Genomic DNA, 16,089 nt, shown 5'->3' with positions numbered 1-16,089 from the left:
TCCAATAGGAAGGATGGAACTTGAACTAGATTACTGTAGTTTGCTTTGAATTTGAAATTCTGCTACTAGGGATGTGAATCGTTTTCCATATCGTCTTAACGATAGAAATCGTGTGGCAGGGCAAGAAAATCGTCTTAGGCACGATTTTTTAGTTAAAAAATCGTTAAAAATTGTTTTTTCCGATTAGTGCGCACTAACTCGAGTTAGTGCGCACTAACGGGAGTTAGTGCGCACTAACTGGGAGTTAGTGCGCACTAACTGAAAATGATACAATTTGACACTTTTCAGGTCAGTTAAGGTCAGTTTAGGAATGAATATGTATTCCTATTGGCTGCCCTCTTATTTATTCATGTTACCAAGTTTCCTACTGACAGTATATGGGGGATGGGAAATGGAAACAGTTGGTAGCTTGACAAACAAGTAATGTGATCAGTCAATGTGACTAGAACTTGTGCCCTAACCCTGATACCAGGGGTATTGTGATCTTCCTGCACACAGTGCCCTATCCCTATTAATACCAGGAGTGTTGTGATCTTCCTGCACACAGTGCCCTATCCCTAATACCAGGGGTGTTGTGATCTTCCTGCACACAGTGCCCTATTCCTGATACTGGGGGTGTTGTGATCTTCCTGCACACAGTGCCCTATTCCTGATACCGGGGGTGTTGTGATCTTCTTGCACACATCCCGGTATCAGGGATAGGGCACTGCATGCAGGAAGATCACAACACTCCTGGTATTAATAGGGATAGGGCACTGCATGCAGGAAGATCACAACACTCCTGGTATTAATAGGGATAGGGCACTGCATGCAGGAAGATCACAACACCCCTGGTATCAGGGATAGGGCACTGTGTGCAGGAAGATCACAATACCCCGGAGGAGTGAGGGTCAGGCAGCTCCCCCCTGTCTGTGAAGCCAGCCTCTCACTAGTAATGCAGGGAGGGAGCTGTCTCAGACTTCACCATCCTCCCCCCCCCCCTCACCCACACACCATTCACTGGCTGGGACATGGGGGAAGTCAGGATTGAGGGTCAGGCAGCTCCCCCCTGTCTGTGAAGCCAGCCTCTCACTAGTAATGCAGGGAGGGAGCTGTCTCAGACTTCACCATCCTCCCCCCCCCCCCCCTCACCCACACACCATTCACTAGCTGGGACATGGGGGAAGTCAGGAGTGAGGGTCAGGCAGCTCCCCCCTGTCTGTGAAGCCAGCCTCTCACTAGTAATGCAGGGAGGGAGCTGTCTCAGACTTCACCATCCTCCCCCCCCCCCTCACCCACACACCATTCACTAGCTGGGACATGGGGGAAGTCAGGAGTGAGGGTCAGGCAGCTCCCCCCTGTCTGTGAAGCCAGCCTCTCACTAGTAATGCAGGGAGGGAGCTGTCTCAGACTTCACCATCCTCCCCCCCCCCCCCCTCACCCACACACCATTCACTAGCTGGGACATGGGGGAAGTCAGGAGTGAGGGTCAGGCAGCTCCCCCCTGTCTGTGAAGCCAGCCTCTCACTAGTAATGCAGGGAGGGAGCTGTCTCAGACTGGTATCAGGGTTAGGGCACTGTGTGCAGGAAGATCACAACACTCCTGGTATTAATAGGGATAGGGCACTGTAAGAGATGACTGTAGTAGATTGAATAAAGATCTGATGTTTCTGCTCTCCTCACACCAAACAAAAACAACACACAAGCAGAGAAGCCCTTCTTACAAAGCTGAGCTAGTGAGTTAAGTAGGAGGAAAAGTAAACATACTTGTGCCAGTGTGGCTACTTAAAAAATACACTTACCAACAATCAATTACATATATTTGAACTGTGTACAGTTCCAGCCAGGACCACCTTTCTAAAATGCACAGTGATTGGCAAATTCAACATGCACTAGCATTTCAGGTGCCTGCTAACAAAAATAATAAACAAACAAGTTCTAGTCACGTGAGTGCTGATCATTACATTACTTTTTTTGTCAAGCTTCCAACTGTTTCCATTTCACATCCCCCCAACCATTACCTCAGTGTTAGCCTTGGTAACATCAATAGATAAGAGCACAGCCAGCCAATAGGAATACATACATACATATTCATTCCTAAGTGACCTTTACTGACCTGGGAAGTGTGAACACTTTGTTTCATTTTCTGTTGGTGTTCGTTAGTTTCCAGTTCCATCCCCCCAACCATCACCTCAGTGGTAACCTTGGTAACATCAATAGATAAGAGGGCAGCCAGCCAATAGGAACACATATTCATTCCTAACTGACCTTCAGTGACCTGGAAAGTGTTTATTTGTATCATTTTCAGTTAGTGCGCACTAAATCGAGTTAGTGCGCACTAACGGGGAGTTAGTGCGCACTAACTCGAGTTAGTGCGCACTAACACGATTTAACGATTTTTAACGATAAATCGTTAGAATTTCTATTGTATCGTGTTCTATAACGATTTAAGACGATATAAACATTATCGGACGATAATTTTAATCGTTGAAAAACGATTCACATCCCTATCTGCTACCTTGTCCTTCATTAAAAAATAAAAGTACTTTTAGTGGTGGTAGAGTTTACCTTGGCTATAGGGACACCACCAACCCTAAAGAATCCAATATTCCCACTCTCAATTTTGGTGCAATCAACAACAGTGGAAGCAATATTCTCTGGAGAGGGCCCATCACAAAGAACTCCGTCCACCTGAAAAGACAAATAGAATGTGAATCTCAGCATTTTTTCTAGAATTAAAAGGGAGGAAGAGTGTTCTTATTATATGTAATTATAATCTTAATGCATTTCTTTCTGCGGGTTTCCTCTTTATTTTATGTATGATGCCTGATTTCTTGGGAATGGAATTTAGAAAAGTTAGGAATATTGCAAATATAAATACGGTATACCATAAGAAGGAAGAAGGGAATAAAGAACCGTTTGTTCCCTTACATTGTGGATTGTAAATGAAAAATGAAATGATTGTCCGCTTGCCTCCATGACACAAGGATTCCCTGTTTGGCTTGGGTCAATGAGCCTTAGAACAACTGATTATTGGAAAATGTCAGTAAAAATGGCTTCCTACTTAAGCAGTTACCCAAGAACATATAATTCATTAATTTCAACTCTATTGACGCATGGCATTTCATTGATGAGAAACCTGTCAAGCAAGGCCACGTTCTTCTCTTCTAAAACTAATCAATCTCCCATCTTTTGCTTCTACCCCATTTTGTAAGATCTCCAAGGGGGGAGGGGGATTTTTAAAAACTGCAGTGAGTTTGAAGGTCTGAGGGTCCAAGACCTGCAAGGTAATTTTTCAATGGGAAATTTCTTCCAGCGATTCTCCTGGAAATTTAAGAAGATGGAAAGATGAAAAGTATGTGCAGTAAAATATGCACTTTCAAAATGAAATTGCCAACCACTGTCCCTTTCCATTTTTGCTACAGTTAGCAGTACACAGCAAGCAAACATTTGGCCGTGGGAAGGGCAATTTTTATCTCGGGGGATTCCCCCAAGTAATAGCTTACTTATTCATAAAAATTCCTTTGAAAAATGCCCTCTGAAATTATTACCAACTCGCTAAAAACAACACCCACACCCATACACACACATACAATGTTTCAAATGATATGCCATAATTTCAAACCCTTTTTTCAGATTTCATTAAAGGTAGAGCCGGGTGATCTAACAATAAAATATATAATACAGAAATATTGCTTTCAGATGCTCTCTATGAATCTTTGTACCTTTGAATAGAATAAAGCATAAAACATCTGGGCTACCTTTCTGCCTCTTAAGATTCTCATGACATCTTGAATTTTTGTTACCCCATTTTCTATCTACCCTTCCACACCAGTTCTGAATGCTGGACAAAATTTGTCAGGAAAATCTCCTTTTGGGCCAAATATACCAGCAGGAATTGCCTCTGCATTTCTAAGACCTGCATGAAACAGCTTTGTAACAAGTCCAACTCCTGATGACCCTGACAGACAGGAGAGTTGAACACTAGGGGTCTGCAGGCCTAAGACGTTTATTTGAGCGGAGATTCTGGCTGAAATTAGTTTCCTTGGGGCTTTCATATTTTTAAAATTTCTTTAATTTCAGGAAATAGCGGACACAATTTGCAAACAGCACAAGCTATTTCCTGAAATTAAAAAAAAGAAAAAAAATCTGGATTTCAGTTGGATTATTTTTGTTTCATTTGCAAATGAAGTGGAACAAAACAGGGTGCTTTGTTATGTTTTCCATATTGTTTGCAAATCCCAATTAAACATTGGTCTCCAGCACCACAACATGCAGCAGGAATAAGTCACCAGTCTCTGGTTAGCGTTCATGATCGAGCATTGTATTTACTGGAGTCCACTCCTAGTGAAGCTTTTCCCTTTTCCTTTGTAGACACTACAAAAAATTCACTATGAACAGCTTTAAATATTTCTGTACCTTGTCGCCAAGCTTGGCATACACTTGGTTATGGTGGGTGGTGTCTTCTGCTCCTGATGGGTTGACTGATGTGACTGCAATAGGCCCGATCTGATATACGGTAATAATGGAGATATAATGAGAGAGACTAAGAGTTAATGAGGGAAATAATGACAGAAATAGAGAGTTAATTAACTTTCTGGATTATGTAGTATACAATACATTTAATTTTAATTTGATTTAATTGTAACCTTTGTAAACTGTCTTATCATGCCAATGCTCAAGGTAGAACAAACAAATCAAGTACAAAATGTGGAGTACATTTTCAAAGGATGTGTATAAATACTAGCATATAAGCATGTAAATGACATTTATACACGCACAAGCTATTTTATAAATATCGAGGTATGCATGTATTTTTTGTTTTGCATGTACATTTTTAAAGGGGAGATCTAGGGGTGTTTCAGGGTGGGGTTATGAAGTACACACAGGAGCTGCTATTTTGTATTAGATATACATGTATACTTGTATACATTCCCAGACTTCTTCATACACTTTTACACCTGCTAATTGACTGGTGCAAGTGAAATCTGACGTCTGTTTTCTGCAGTGTTTGGTGGGGAGTGTTGCGCCCGTCGGTCGCAGACGGCTGCGACCTCTGTAGCTCACCTCTCTTTTGCCTGCTCTAGTGATTTCAAGGAGTCTTTCGGCCTTGGCCTGCAAACGCCGCTCTCCCCGGTGTCCCCAGAATGGCATGGGAGATCCAGGACGCCATCTTGATGATGGAGTTACCTAGGGCACGCGCATGCACATTAGAGATGTGCTTCGTTTTTTTCTACCGGGTCGTTTTTTCGGTTCGAATACTTCGTGGTATAATTCGGGTCTTCTCGTTTCGTTTTCGGTTCGTTTGCCCGAAAACGAAACGAGAAACCCGAAACCGGACCGAAAAACGAATCGGTAACGAAGCGAAAAAAAAAAACCACCCCAAGCATTTAAAAACAATTTTAAGCATTTTCGTACATATATAACAACCACCCCCCATCCCGATCCCTCCCCAAGACTTACGAAGATCCCTGGTGGTCCAGCGGAGTCCCGGCTTCCATTTGCCATGCCCTCCGTGCCCTAGTTCGTGCCAGTGCAAGCCGCGCGCCAAAATGGTGCCGAATAGCCCGAACGACCATGTCACAGGGGCTTTCGGCGCTATTGGTCAGCCCCTGTCACATGGCCATCGGCGCCATCTTGTGCTCCTATCATGTGACAGGAGCTGACCAATGGCGCCGAAAGCCTCTGTGACATAGTATGGGCAAAGGCTATCGGCGCCATTTTGGTTACTGGCAGCCGAAAACGAAATCGCTTTCGGACCCTTGCTGGACCCCCAGGGATTATTGGCAAGCCTTGGGGGGGTCAGGAGCCCCCTCCTGACCCCCCCAAGGCTTGCCAATAATCCCGAATTGCGGGGAAAATTTTGTTTCCGGTTTCGGGGGCTCCGAAATAACGGCGTTTATGTCGTGTTTCGGATACTCCGAAACAGAAATGAATTAGGAAATTTCGTTAAAATTCCTAAATAGGGTGAAAAACGAACCACATCTCTAATGCACATCAGCCTCTTCTTGTTTTCATCAGGATGGGAACCTCTGGGGCGTTCCCACCTGTGACGTCACCTGCCAAGTGGTATTTAAACTCTACGCTTCCTAACATCCAGTGAGTTAGTAAGGACTTCCTTCTTGCCTGATTACACTCCTACAGAGAACTTCTCTTCGCTTTGCAGACCTCATTCCTGACTACTGATACTGGACTTAAGGTACCCGCTCCTCGGGGGCCTATTGTGCTCTGGCTATCCGCTCCTCGGAGGGCCATCTTGCCTGCAGGAATCTTCTACAGTCTGTGAGTACCGTCATCTACCACCTCAGTGACAAGATCTCCGGTGTACCCCGTACCTTGGGCCACTACCGAGTTCTCTCTGTTACCTGCCTCATCTCTACGAAAGTGAGTGCTACCTTCTTCTCTGCTCCTCTGCTACGAGTGCTTCTCTCTCATCTCCACCTGATTCTCGGCGTATCCCACACTGCGGGCCATTACCGGATCTCATCTAAGAAGCATCTCCACTCCAGAGGCGCTGCCCTGGCGTACCCCGCTCTGCGGACCACTACCAGGAGTACCAGCATTGCACCACTTCACTCTGGACTGAGTCTATGCCCACCTTGTGGCATACTTACGTAGCTGCTTAATAAAGTATAATATACTGTTGTCTGTCTATTGAGGCTATTGCTTATCGTAGTGAGTCCCCATAGGGCCCCTCCCTGTAGGTGGAGCCAACTCTCACTATGACCACAACCACACTGAACAATAACAGGGAGGTGTGGTTGAAGAGGTGGGGATTTAGGAAGAAGTGCTAGAAAGTGTGAATAAAGTGGAGAAGGATTGGAGGGAGGTACTGGTGAACTAGTGATTCTTATGCATTATATTCTTTAAAATATACCTGCCTCCACATTGAATTCTGGGTGTCACAATTATTAAATGCATAAAATATACACAAGTATGTTTATCAAATAGGTATAGAAAGTATGGTATTTCTTACATTAGAAATATTCACCATTCTGAAACATATGGGGTACATTTTATAAAGTTGTGCGTGTGCGTCCATGTGTGCATGCTACCCGGTGGCACACATGGATGCATGTCTTTATAACATGCACGCGCAGATGCATGCATGTAATAAAATCGAGGGTTGGTACATGCAAGGGGGTGCACAATTGTGCAACTTGCATGCACTGACACCTGCTGCCTTATCCGGTTCCCTACCCCCTAGCCTGACCTTCCTACCCCTTCCCCTAGCCTTCCTGCCCCCCTAACCCTAATCTAACCCCCCAAAATTTTTATTTTACCTGTTGTGCCTGCCTGGAGGCATGTAGCGGTGCCGCGGTGCCGAGGGCCTCTAGCCCGGCCCCTTGCCCACCTACTCCCCGATGCCCTGGGACATACGTGATTTCTGGGGATTTATGCGTGTGACAGGGCCTTTTAAAATAGGCCCAGCGCGCGTAAGGCCGGTCACGCGCGTAAATCCCGGGGATTTACGCGCGTAACCTTTTTAAAATCCGGACCTATGCATGTATGTTCAGAGCCAAAATGCACGGTATTTTATAAACTGTACAGCTCCTGCCACACAGTTTATAAAATACTAGAATTAATCTCTGTGCATCCACTTACACATGCAAATGCTATACCGCAGATAGGTTTGAAAGTCTGGTTCTTTAGTTGCATGGGCTGAATTATGTTTTTGTTTTTTAGACTCTAGCTGAAAAATGATGGTTAATATAAATGGAACTGGAGACAGAGAGATACAAAATAATTAATAGTTGTAAATTTCATTAACTTGGTCTTGATGTAAGTTCACTTGGTCAAATCTTGCTACAGATATATATATATATAACCCAGACTGGAGTTAGTACATTCTGATCAATTTTCATAGGTGAACAGCAAAATTGTTCACTGCTGTATTGTTGCAGAGAACACAAAATTTACCAAACATCTATTTTCTCCTTGAATTATGCCAAGAATACATCACCATTTTATCCATACTGTACAACAGGGACTCACACTATCTTTTGTATATTTAATTTAATATAATTTAATTTGATGCCCTATAAGAGAACTGTCCTGAACAACTTACAAAATAGCAAAATCATAACACATAAATCACATCATAAAACCAACACCGAAAAACAAAGCAAAACATTTCTCTACATCATCTCCATTGAAAATAATACAGATAGTTGACATTTATGACCCAAAATGAAATGACTTCTATACTTTTTTTATATTTTGTGACATCTTAGAACACTATAAAAGTCAAACGTGATTTTTATATGAATAATATTGTGAACACAAATGCACATTCTTCTGAAAGCATGCAACTTACACATTTATCTGGGCAGGTTCCCAAATAGTGAGGTAATAAAGATCCCTCAGAAAGAGAATAGTGTTTTTCTGAGTAGTACAATGAATCATATTAAAGAATTTTAAAGTAAGCTAGTATAATAAAACCGTGTTAATCTAACCATAGAAACACAGAATACGATAAAGTCCATCTACTCTGCTCAATTTAAGGTGAATTTTAAAAGCCAGGTGTGTGACAAAATCGGGAGCTGGGCGTACATCTAGCACACATGCGTGTCCACTCCTTTTTATCAGCTGTCCACATGCACACACAAGTACCGAGGCACGAATATCTCGCATCAGGAAGAAGGGGATAGCAACGTGGGTGGGGCACATGCGTTGCAGGATGGGGGCCAAGAGAAACGTGCGCAGGTAGCTACACGCTTGGTTGCGCCCAGGTATATTTCAGTGCAAAGTTACTTCTGTTACGGATGAGGTCTAAGTCTTAATACAATTATTTCCAGGCGTCTGTGTTTGAGGGGTCTGGGTTAACTGGGGGGAGTGCAGGCTAAAAAATCAGGGGGGGGGGGGTTGGGAGACCTAGCTCTAGACTGGGCAAACTGGTGGGCAAACTGGTGAAACTGGTCATGGCCTGGATGCACTTCTGTTATAAAATCCCCTCATTGACTTGCACATCCCAAAGCCGACATATGCTGCTGTGCACTCACAAGCTTAGAATTAGGAGCACACATACACGTGCCTGGACTATTTTATAACCTGTGCACATATATAGATGCAGGATTTAAAATTACCGTGTATCTTGATGCACCCCCTTATACATATGTTTTAAAGTTACCGTCCCTACTTCCTAGTAAATGTCATAGACTCCAGTTAGTCTCTCTTTTCTTGTACTGTATTTCTTCTCAACTCGGGGATTATCTGAACATATCCCATGCTCTCTTGAATTCCATTACCTTTTTCACTACCATCTTCCCTATAAGATCATTTCATACATCTACTACCTGTTCCATGAATACATATTTCCTGAGATGGCTTCTGAATTTATGCCCTTGAAGCCTCATATTGTGATTTCGTGCTCTATAACTTTCTCCCCACTGAAAAAGATTTGCTTCTTGTGCATTATTGATATTTTGAGGTATCTGAATATCTGTATTATATCCCATTCTCTGCCCTCTTCTGTCCTCTAGAGAATACATACTTAGATCCTTTAGACTCATCTCATAAGGCTTTTAGTAGCCCTTCTCTGGACAACCTCTATTCCACAGGGGCAGATTATGGACATTAGGGGTGTGCATTCGTTTGCAACGTATTGGCAATCCTCAACGTATATGCCATATTTGTTGTATTCGTGGGGGTCACGAAACATATGGCGAACCCCCACAAATACAACGTATCACTAACGAATAAACCCCCACCCTCCTGACCCCCACAAAACTTGCCAAAAGTCCCTGGTGGTCCAGCGGGAGTCCTCGAGCGATCTCCTGCACTCAGGCTGTTGGTTGCCAGTATTCAAAACGGCACCAATAGCCCCTGTGACATAGTAAGGGCAAAGGATATCGGCGCCACTTTGAATACTGGCAGCTGACAGCCCGAGTGCAGGAGATGGCTCCAGGACTCCCGCTGGACCACCAGGGACTTTTGGAAAGTCTGGGGGGGGGGGGGGGGGGTCAGGAGGGTGGGGGGGGTTGTATTAAATTAAATTTAAAGGGTTGGGATGGGTTTTTTTTGGGGAAATGAATATATATATGCAACTAATGAATGGATCGGAGCCCCCCGAGAATGGGTTCAACAGATTTGGGTCCCTACGAATACAAATACCCAATGGGACAAATCCGTCCCTGCTGCACATCCCTAATGGACATGGACTGTTAATGCAAAAAATATATTAATGCGAATCAACAGCCTATTCACATGATTTGCAAATCATGGTTGCAATAATTTTGTTGTATTAAAATTAGCACAAAATCATGTACTTTAACACAAACCAGAGATGGAATTGTTTCTCATGAAAATGTGATTTTCTTGTTTAAATGTGAGAAAATTAATTTTTAAATATAGGTAATGAATTGATTACCCTGATTCTTAAGCTCATTACCTATTTTGCATATGTTTTGCATTTGCATTCATAAACTAAAGCACATTTAATATGCTAATAACATATGTAAATATATTAACATTTATTATCAGCATATTACATAATTTATTCATCACATTTACGAAAGCAATGTAGCAGTATATTGATTGATTATATATATATATATACAATACACACATACACACAAATGCCAGGTCGGCGCGCGCAAGGGGGGGAGGATTTTTTAGGTTACGCGCAGCGACGCACTGGGGCCTTCCCCAGTTCCCTTCCAGTCCAATTAAGGAGTGGACTGGGAGGGAACTTTCCAACCCCTTAGACTGACCTCCCTTCCCCTTCCCCTATCCTGCCCTCCCCCTATCCCTATCCTAAACCCCCCCAAAATCTTTAACCTACCTTTTGCACCTGCTTTGAGAAAGCGCAAGTTGCATGTGCCGGCACCCTGCCGGCACACGATCCCCCAATACAGCGGCAAATGGCTGTCCCGGGGGTTTACGCGCATGACCAAGCCTTTGAAAATTGGCCCGGCGTGTGTAAGGCCACCTACCCATGTAAAACCCCAGGTTTTACGTGCGTTGGTGATTTAAAATCCAGCCCTAAAGATCTTGCGAGGCTTGGGTCGCCTACATTTGCGTAACAAGATCTCTTGGAAATGCTCACAGAAAATAATCTGCTCTCAATATAGCTCACAGCTTCAACTCCCTTTGGGTAAGAGATTTAGACATTTAAGACTCCAAAATCGGTCTTTTACTATGACAGCCCCTAAATTATGGAATGACCTCCCTCTGTATATCAGAGTAGAAACTGATTTGATGAGGTTTTGGCATAAGATAAAAACACGGTTGATGGTTTCAGAATCTCCAAATTAAATCTGGGAGCACCTTTCTACTCTTAAAGTATAAGGATGGGGAAATTGGTTGGCAGTGTATAATAGGGATGTGAATCGTGTGATCGATCGTCTTAACGATCGATTTTGGCTGGGGGGGGAGGGAAATCTGATTGTCATGGTTTTTTTTGTTAAAAAATCGTAAAAAATCGTAAATCGGGGGAGGGCGGGAAAACCAGCATACCAAAACAACCCTAAAACCCACCCCGACCCTTTAAAACAAATCCCTCACCCTCCCGAAGCCCCCCAAAATGTTTTCAATTACCTGGGGTCCAGTGGAGGGGTCCCGGCGCGATTTCCCGCTCTCGGGCCACGGCTGCGTTAATAGAAATGGCGCCGGTGGCCCTTTGCCCTTACCATATGATAGGGCAAAGGTAGCGCAGGCGCCATTTTGGTTCCTGTCACCCGATGTCACGAGTGCAGGAAATCGCTCCCGGACCCCCGCTGGACCCCAGGGACTTTTGGCCAGCTTGGGGGGGCCTCCTGACCCCCACAAGACTTGCCAAAAGTCCAGTGGGGGTCCGGGAGCGACCTCCTGCACGCGGGCCGTATTGCCAATATTCAAAATGGCGCCGATGCTACTTTTGCCCTCACTATGTCAACATAGTGAGAGCAAAGGTAGCGCCGGCATCATTTTGAATATTGGCAATATGGCCCGCGTGCAGGAGGTCGCTCCCGGACCCCCGCTGGACGTTTGGCAAGTCTTCCCGCCCTCCCCCCACCCCCGATTTACGATTTTTTGACGATAAATCGGGGGACTTGCTATTGTATCGCGGCTCTAACGATTTTTGATGATTTAAAATATATCTGACGATTGTTTTAAATCGTCAAAAAACGATTCACATTGCTAGTGTATAATATTGTTGATGAAGGATTTATTTATTTAGGAGTTTTATATGCCATTCCAAGTTAAGATCACAATGGCTTACAAAGTCATCGTTCGGCTTCTTGGTCAACATCCCCATTCTAGGTCAGCATTCATATTGTGGGTCGATGCAAACAGCTAATACATAGTCTAGGTCGTATTCATGCATTATTATCTAGTTTCTTACAATTATAAATATCTATTCTAGGTCAACACTACAGCATCAAGTATGAGTTAATTAAGGCGCTATTTCATTTCATTCTCCTGTATGCCATGCTCAGAATGTAGTCTTTTACACTTTACATTGTTCAATTCTTTTTGCTCAATTTACTATTGTCTAAAGATCTGATAGTGAAGTTATCAGTTTATTGGCCTTTATGTTAGATTATAAGCTTTTCTATAGAGCCATGTTTTCAGTTCCAATTTGAAACTCTTTATTTATGTATTTCTGTTATGTTTTAACTATTATTTTATTGTTTATATGGTTTCATCTATGTAAATCAGTTTGGAAATTTTTATGGTAACAATTGGAAGGCAAACAACAAATTTTATAAAATAAATAAATAGAATACGTTCTGAAGTGGCAGGGTAGAGGGTGAGGTGGGAGGGGGCAGTAAGGACTTAGGGCTGGATTTTCTAAGCTCGCAAGCCTTCCTGAATCGCTCGGTAATGGGGGACGGGGGGCGAAGTGGGAGGCGGGCCTGTGAAAGCTGGCACGATTGCACCACCATGGTGTTATTGCTGCCGGCTTTCACACCCAATAGCTCCACCATGAAAGGTGGCGCTATTGGGCGCACTATTGGCGGTGATAAGGGGGTCTTACCTTTTCACTGTCAGCAAAGCCGTCGCGGAGTCCGCCCCAACTCCTCCCCTTCCCTTTTCGCTTGCAATCCCATTAGAAAATGATTCCCTTAGCTACTTATTGCTGATTTTCAGTGCTAGGCATTTTGGTTTAGCTGCTTAACTGCCATGCTTAAATGGAATGGCTAAAATTAGCCTGCCAAAATTTGGCTGGCTAGGTCAGACACTCAGCTTGCACTGAAAATTCACCCTATTCTCAATATCAGGCACATTTTCAAAGCCCGGCACGCGCAAATACCGGGGAATACGCATGTGGCAGGGCCCTGCGCGCGCCGAGCGCATTTTAGAAACGTCCGGCCACGCGTGAATCTCCCGTTATACGCAAAAGTGCCGGGCTGTCTCAAAGGGGTGGGCTGGGGGCCGGCTGGGAAAGCAGCCACTAGGCCCTGTCTTGGAAAGCATGCGCCGGCAGCGGGCCGGCATGCAGAAGTTACTTCTGCTTCGCAGGAGCAGTAAGTAATGTAGCAAAAAAAAATTTGCCTAGATAGGAAGGGGTTAGGGGTCAGGGAGGAGAGGGGAAAAGGTAGGATGGGTAGTTAGGGGGATAGTAAAGTTTCCTCCCAGTCCGCTCCTTAATGGGAATAGATTGGGAGGGAACTAAGAAAGGCTGACATTGCATATTTTTTTTAAATCCCTCCCCCTGTTGCGTGTGTGACATAACACCCACCCACACATGTGCGCGCCGATATTAAAATCAGGTGCACATGCGGGAATCATATTTTATAACGTGCGTGTCAACCGCACGCATGTTAAAAAATTGGCACGTCCATGTTCACGCATGTTTTAAAATCTACCTTTCTATGAGTTGGATATCTGAACAGTCTCAATAAGTCACTTACCAGGTCAATGAGATGTGTGGCTATGGAGCAGTCTGGGATCCGGATGGCTATGCTCTGAGAGGTGCCAATATACTTTGCAGAGTCTTTCAATCCCAAGCAATCCATCCACTCTCCTGCACATAAAGCAGCCACATAAAATATTCAGTATGAAGCTAAAATTACCTCTATCCTTGTCTAAGCAGATCACTACTACTACTACCACTAAACATTTCTATAGCGCTACTCGATGTACAGTGTGATGTACAAACAACACACAAGAGACATTCCCTTTTTAATAGCGCTTACAATTTAAACAAGACAAATATACAGGTCAAAAGAAAATTGTTAAAATTAGTTAATGAGGCTGAAGGTGGACTGACAGGCTTAAAATTTAAAAGCAGCCTAAAAAAGATCAGAAAAAGGATGTTTTTAATGTAATGGCATTACTCCAAGGCATGGAATCCATATGACACAGTCCTGTTGTGTGTTTCAGGGCTTGCATGAGACAAATAAGTTTGTGTTCTATTGTAGATCATAGATCAGATTTCTACTCATAACTATTCATGTTATGATAAACTTGAATTGGGCACCTATGCATTTCCAACAGAAAACTGTAATATTTAGTAGTCTGTGTTGTAGCTACAAAATGTTTTGGCTGAGATAAAAGTGTATTGAAAGGACTCTTTTGGAAAAGTGCCCTAATTCCCATTCCCTTGCATTCTGGTAGTAAAAATGAGAGAGCTGGCTGAAATTGAATACCCTCTGAATCAAGAAAGCTTGCAAGCAGAGGACATCATTTAAAAAAAAAAAAAAAAAAGAATACTCAATGAAATCATCAACGCTGAGTAATCTGTGGGATGGCTGTGCTTTTTGTACATTTGAAATAAAAAAGTATACCTTGATGGCAAAGCTCTGACTGTAAACTGCCACTTTAATGTACCGAAAAGCAGAATATAAAAATCAAATAAATAAATAAATAATTATATTCTGTTTAAATAGAGATCCTTGCCCACTTGATATGCGGGTTGCTCTCAAGAACTGTATTTCTGGAATTGGAAGATATTACAGCAATAAGAGGTCAAATTTCAACCAATTACCTCAGAAATATCAAATACAGAAAAATAAAATTAAATACATAAAATACATAATAAATTATGAGGCAAACGTATCAAATAAAATATGCTCTATACCTCCCTCCCCTTCCAAACTTTGGCTTGTCATTACTGTAACCACAAAGATCAGAACATGTTAGACTGTACCATCCCTCAGAGTCCTGAATTACATTTATCAGAATGTATTTAGGGAAGAGTTACAAAACATAACTGGTCGGTGTCTTCCTGGGACCAAAAATTCAACTAGCTCTCACAGAATGGTAGGTGCCATCTTAATTTTGTCTCTGGCACTTTTGAACACACTCAGAAGATCTATGACTTTGAGTTTATCCTTCATCTCTTTCAAGGTGTTCACAGAAATAAGAAAGCCTGAGCGTTTCCTGTACCAGCACTGAATAATTAATAAAATAAAAAGATTTTATTTAAGAATTTTATTTTATTTCAGAATTTTTCTATACCGATATTAGTGGCAATATCATATCAGTTTACAGCGAAACTAAAGAGTGGAAATTACAATGAACAGGGAAAAAGGAAGGGGGATAACATAAGAACAAGAGATAGCAAAGAAAGAGAGAGAACAAACGCAAAAACGCAATGGGCTTCTTAGGAGCAAGTGCAGACCAGTAAACAGAAAATACAATTGTGATAATAACTTTGTACATGGTTTCAGTTAGTTCTCAATAAAAATATTGAACTAAAAAAAATGCTAAAGGATACATTAAAAATGACTTGCATTGAACTCCTTTCGCACAAGTCCATACATTGATCCATATATATCTTGTCGCAGTATTATTAGAGTTAAAACTCTTTACCATGCAACTATTGATTTCCTGGTATGCATCAGGCTTTGGGGCTGATATTCAAAGGGGTCTAATCTTCTAAGGCCTAGATTCATCAAAATGCTATAAATATATCAAAAATAGCATCTGCAATAAAAAAAGGAGCATGGCTAGGATAATGTGATGGCTACATTACATTATTGTGGCGACATTTTATCGCACGCTGTGAAATTTCATCACAAGCGGCGAAGTGTCATTGCACGCAGCGCTATGTCATTGTGTACTGCAATGCGTCATTACACAGCGCATTATTTTTGCAGGTTATATATACAGCCTTCCTGCAGCTCTCTCTTTGAGGGTGTGTCAAGGCGTGTTTTAGAGGAGAGGAAGGTAGTTGCTATG

General features: G+C 42.8%; 1 protein-coding gene across 2 annotated transcripts in view; it reads right to left on the bottom strand.

Annotated features, from left to right (window-relative positions):
• LOC115094414 overlaps positions 1-16,089 on the bottom strand; it is a 72,635-nt gene that overhangs the window by 4,540 nt on the left and 52,006 nt on the right. For both annotated transcript variants that reach the window (XM_029607443.1, XM_029607444.1), the window contains exons 7-9: positions 13,818-13,930; positions 4,399-4,488; positions 2,548-2,670 (exon numbers count right to left, since the gene is read on the bottom strand). In XM_029607443.1, coding sequence (XP_029463303.1) covers positions 2,548-2,670; positions 4,399-4,488; positions 13,818-13,930 — 326 coding nt within the window. The remainder of the gene's footprint in view (positions 1-2,547; positions 2,671-4,398; positions 4,489-13,817; positions 13,931-16,089) is intronic.

The sequence above is a fragment of the Rhinatrema bivittatum genome, chromosome 6 (genome assembly GCF_901001135.1).
Source record: "Rhinatrema bivittatum chromosome 6, aRhiBiv1.1, whole genome shotgun sequence".
In the NCBI taxonomy this organism is placed as follows: domain Eukaryota; kingdom Metazoa; phylum Chordata; class Amphibia; order Gymnophiona; family Rhinatrematidae; genus Rhinatrema; species Rhinatrema bivittatum.
The sequence above is the reverse complement of the archived record's forward strand: the minus strand, read 5'-3'. Positions and strand labels throughout refer to the sequence as shown.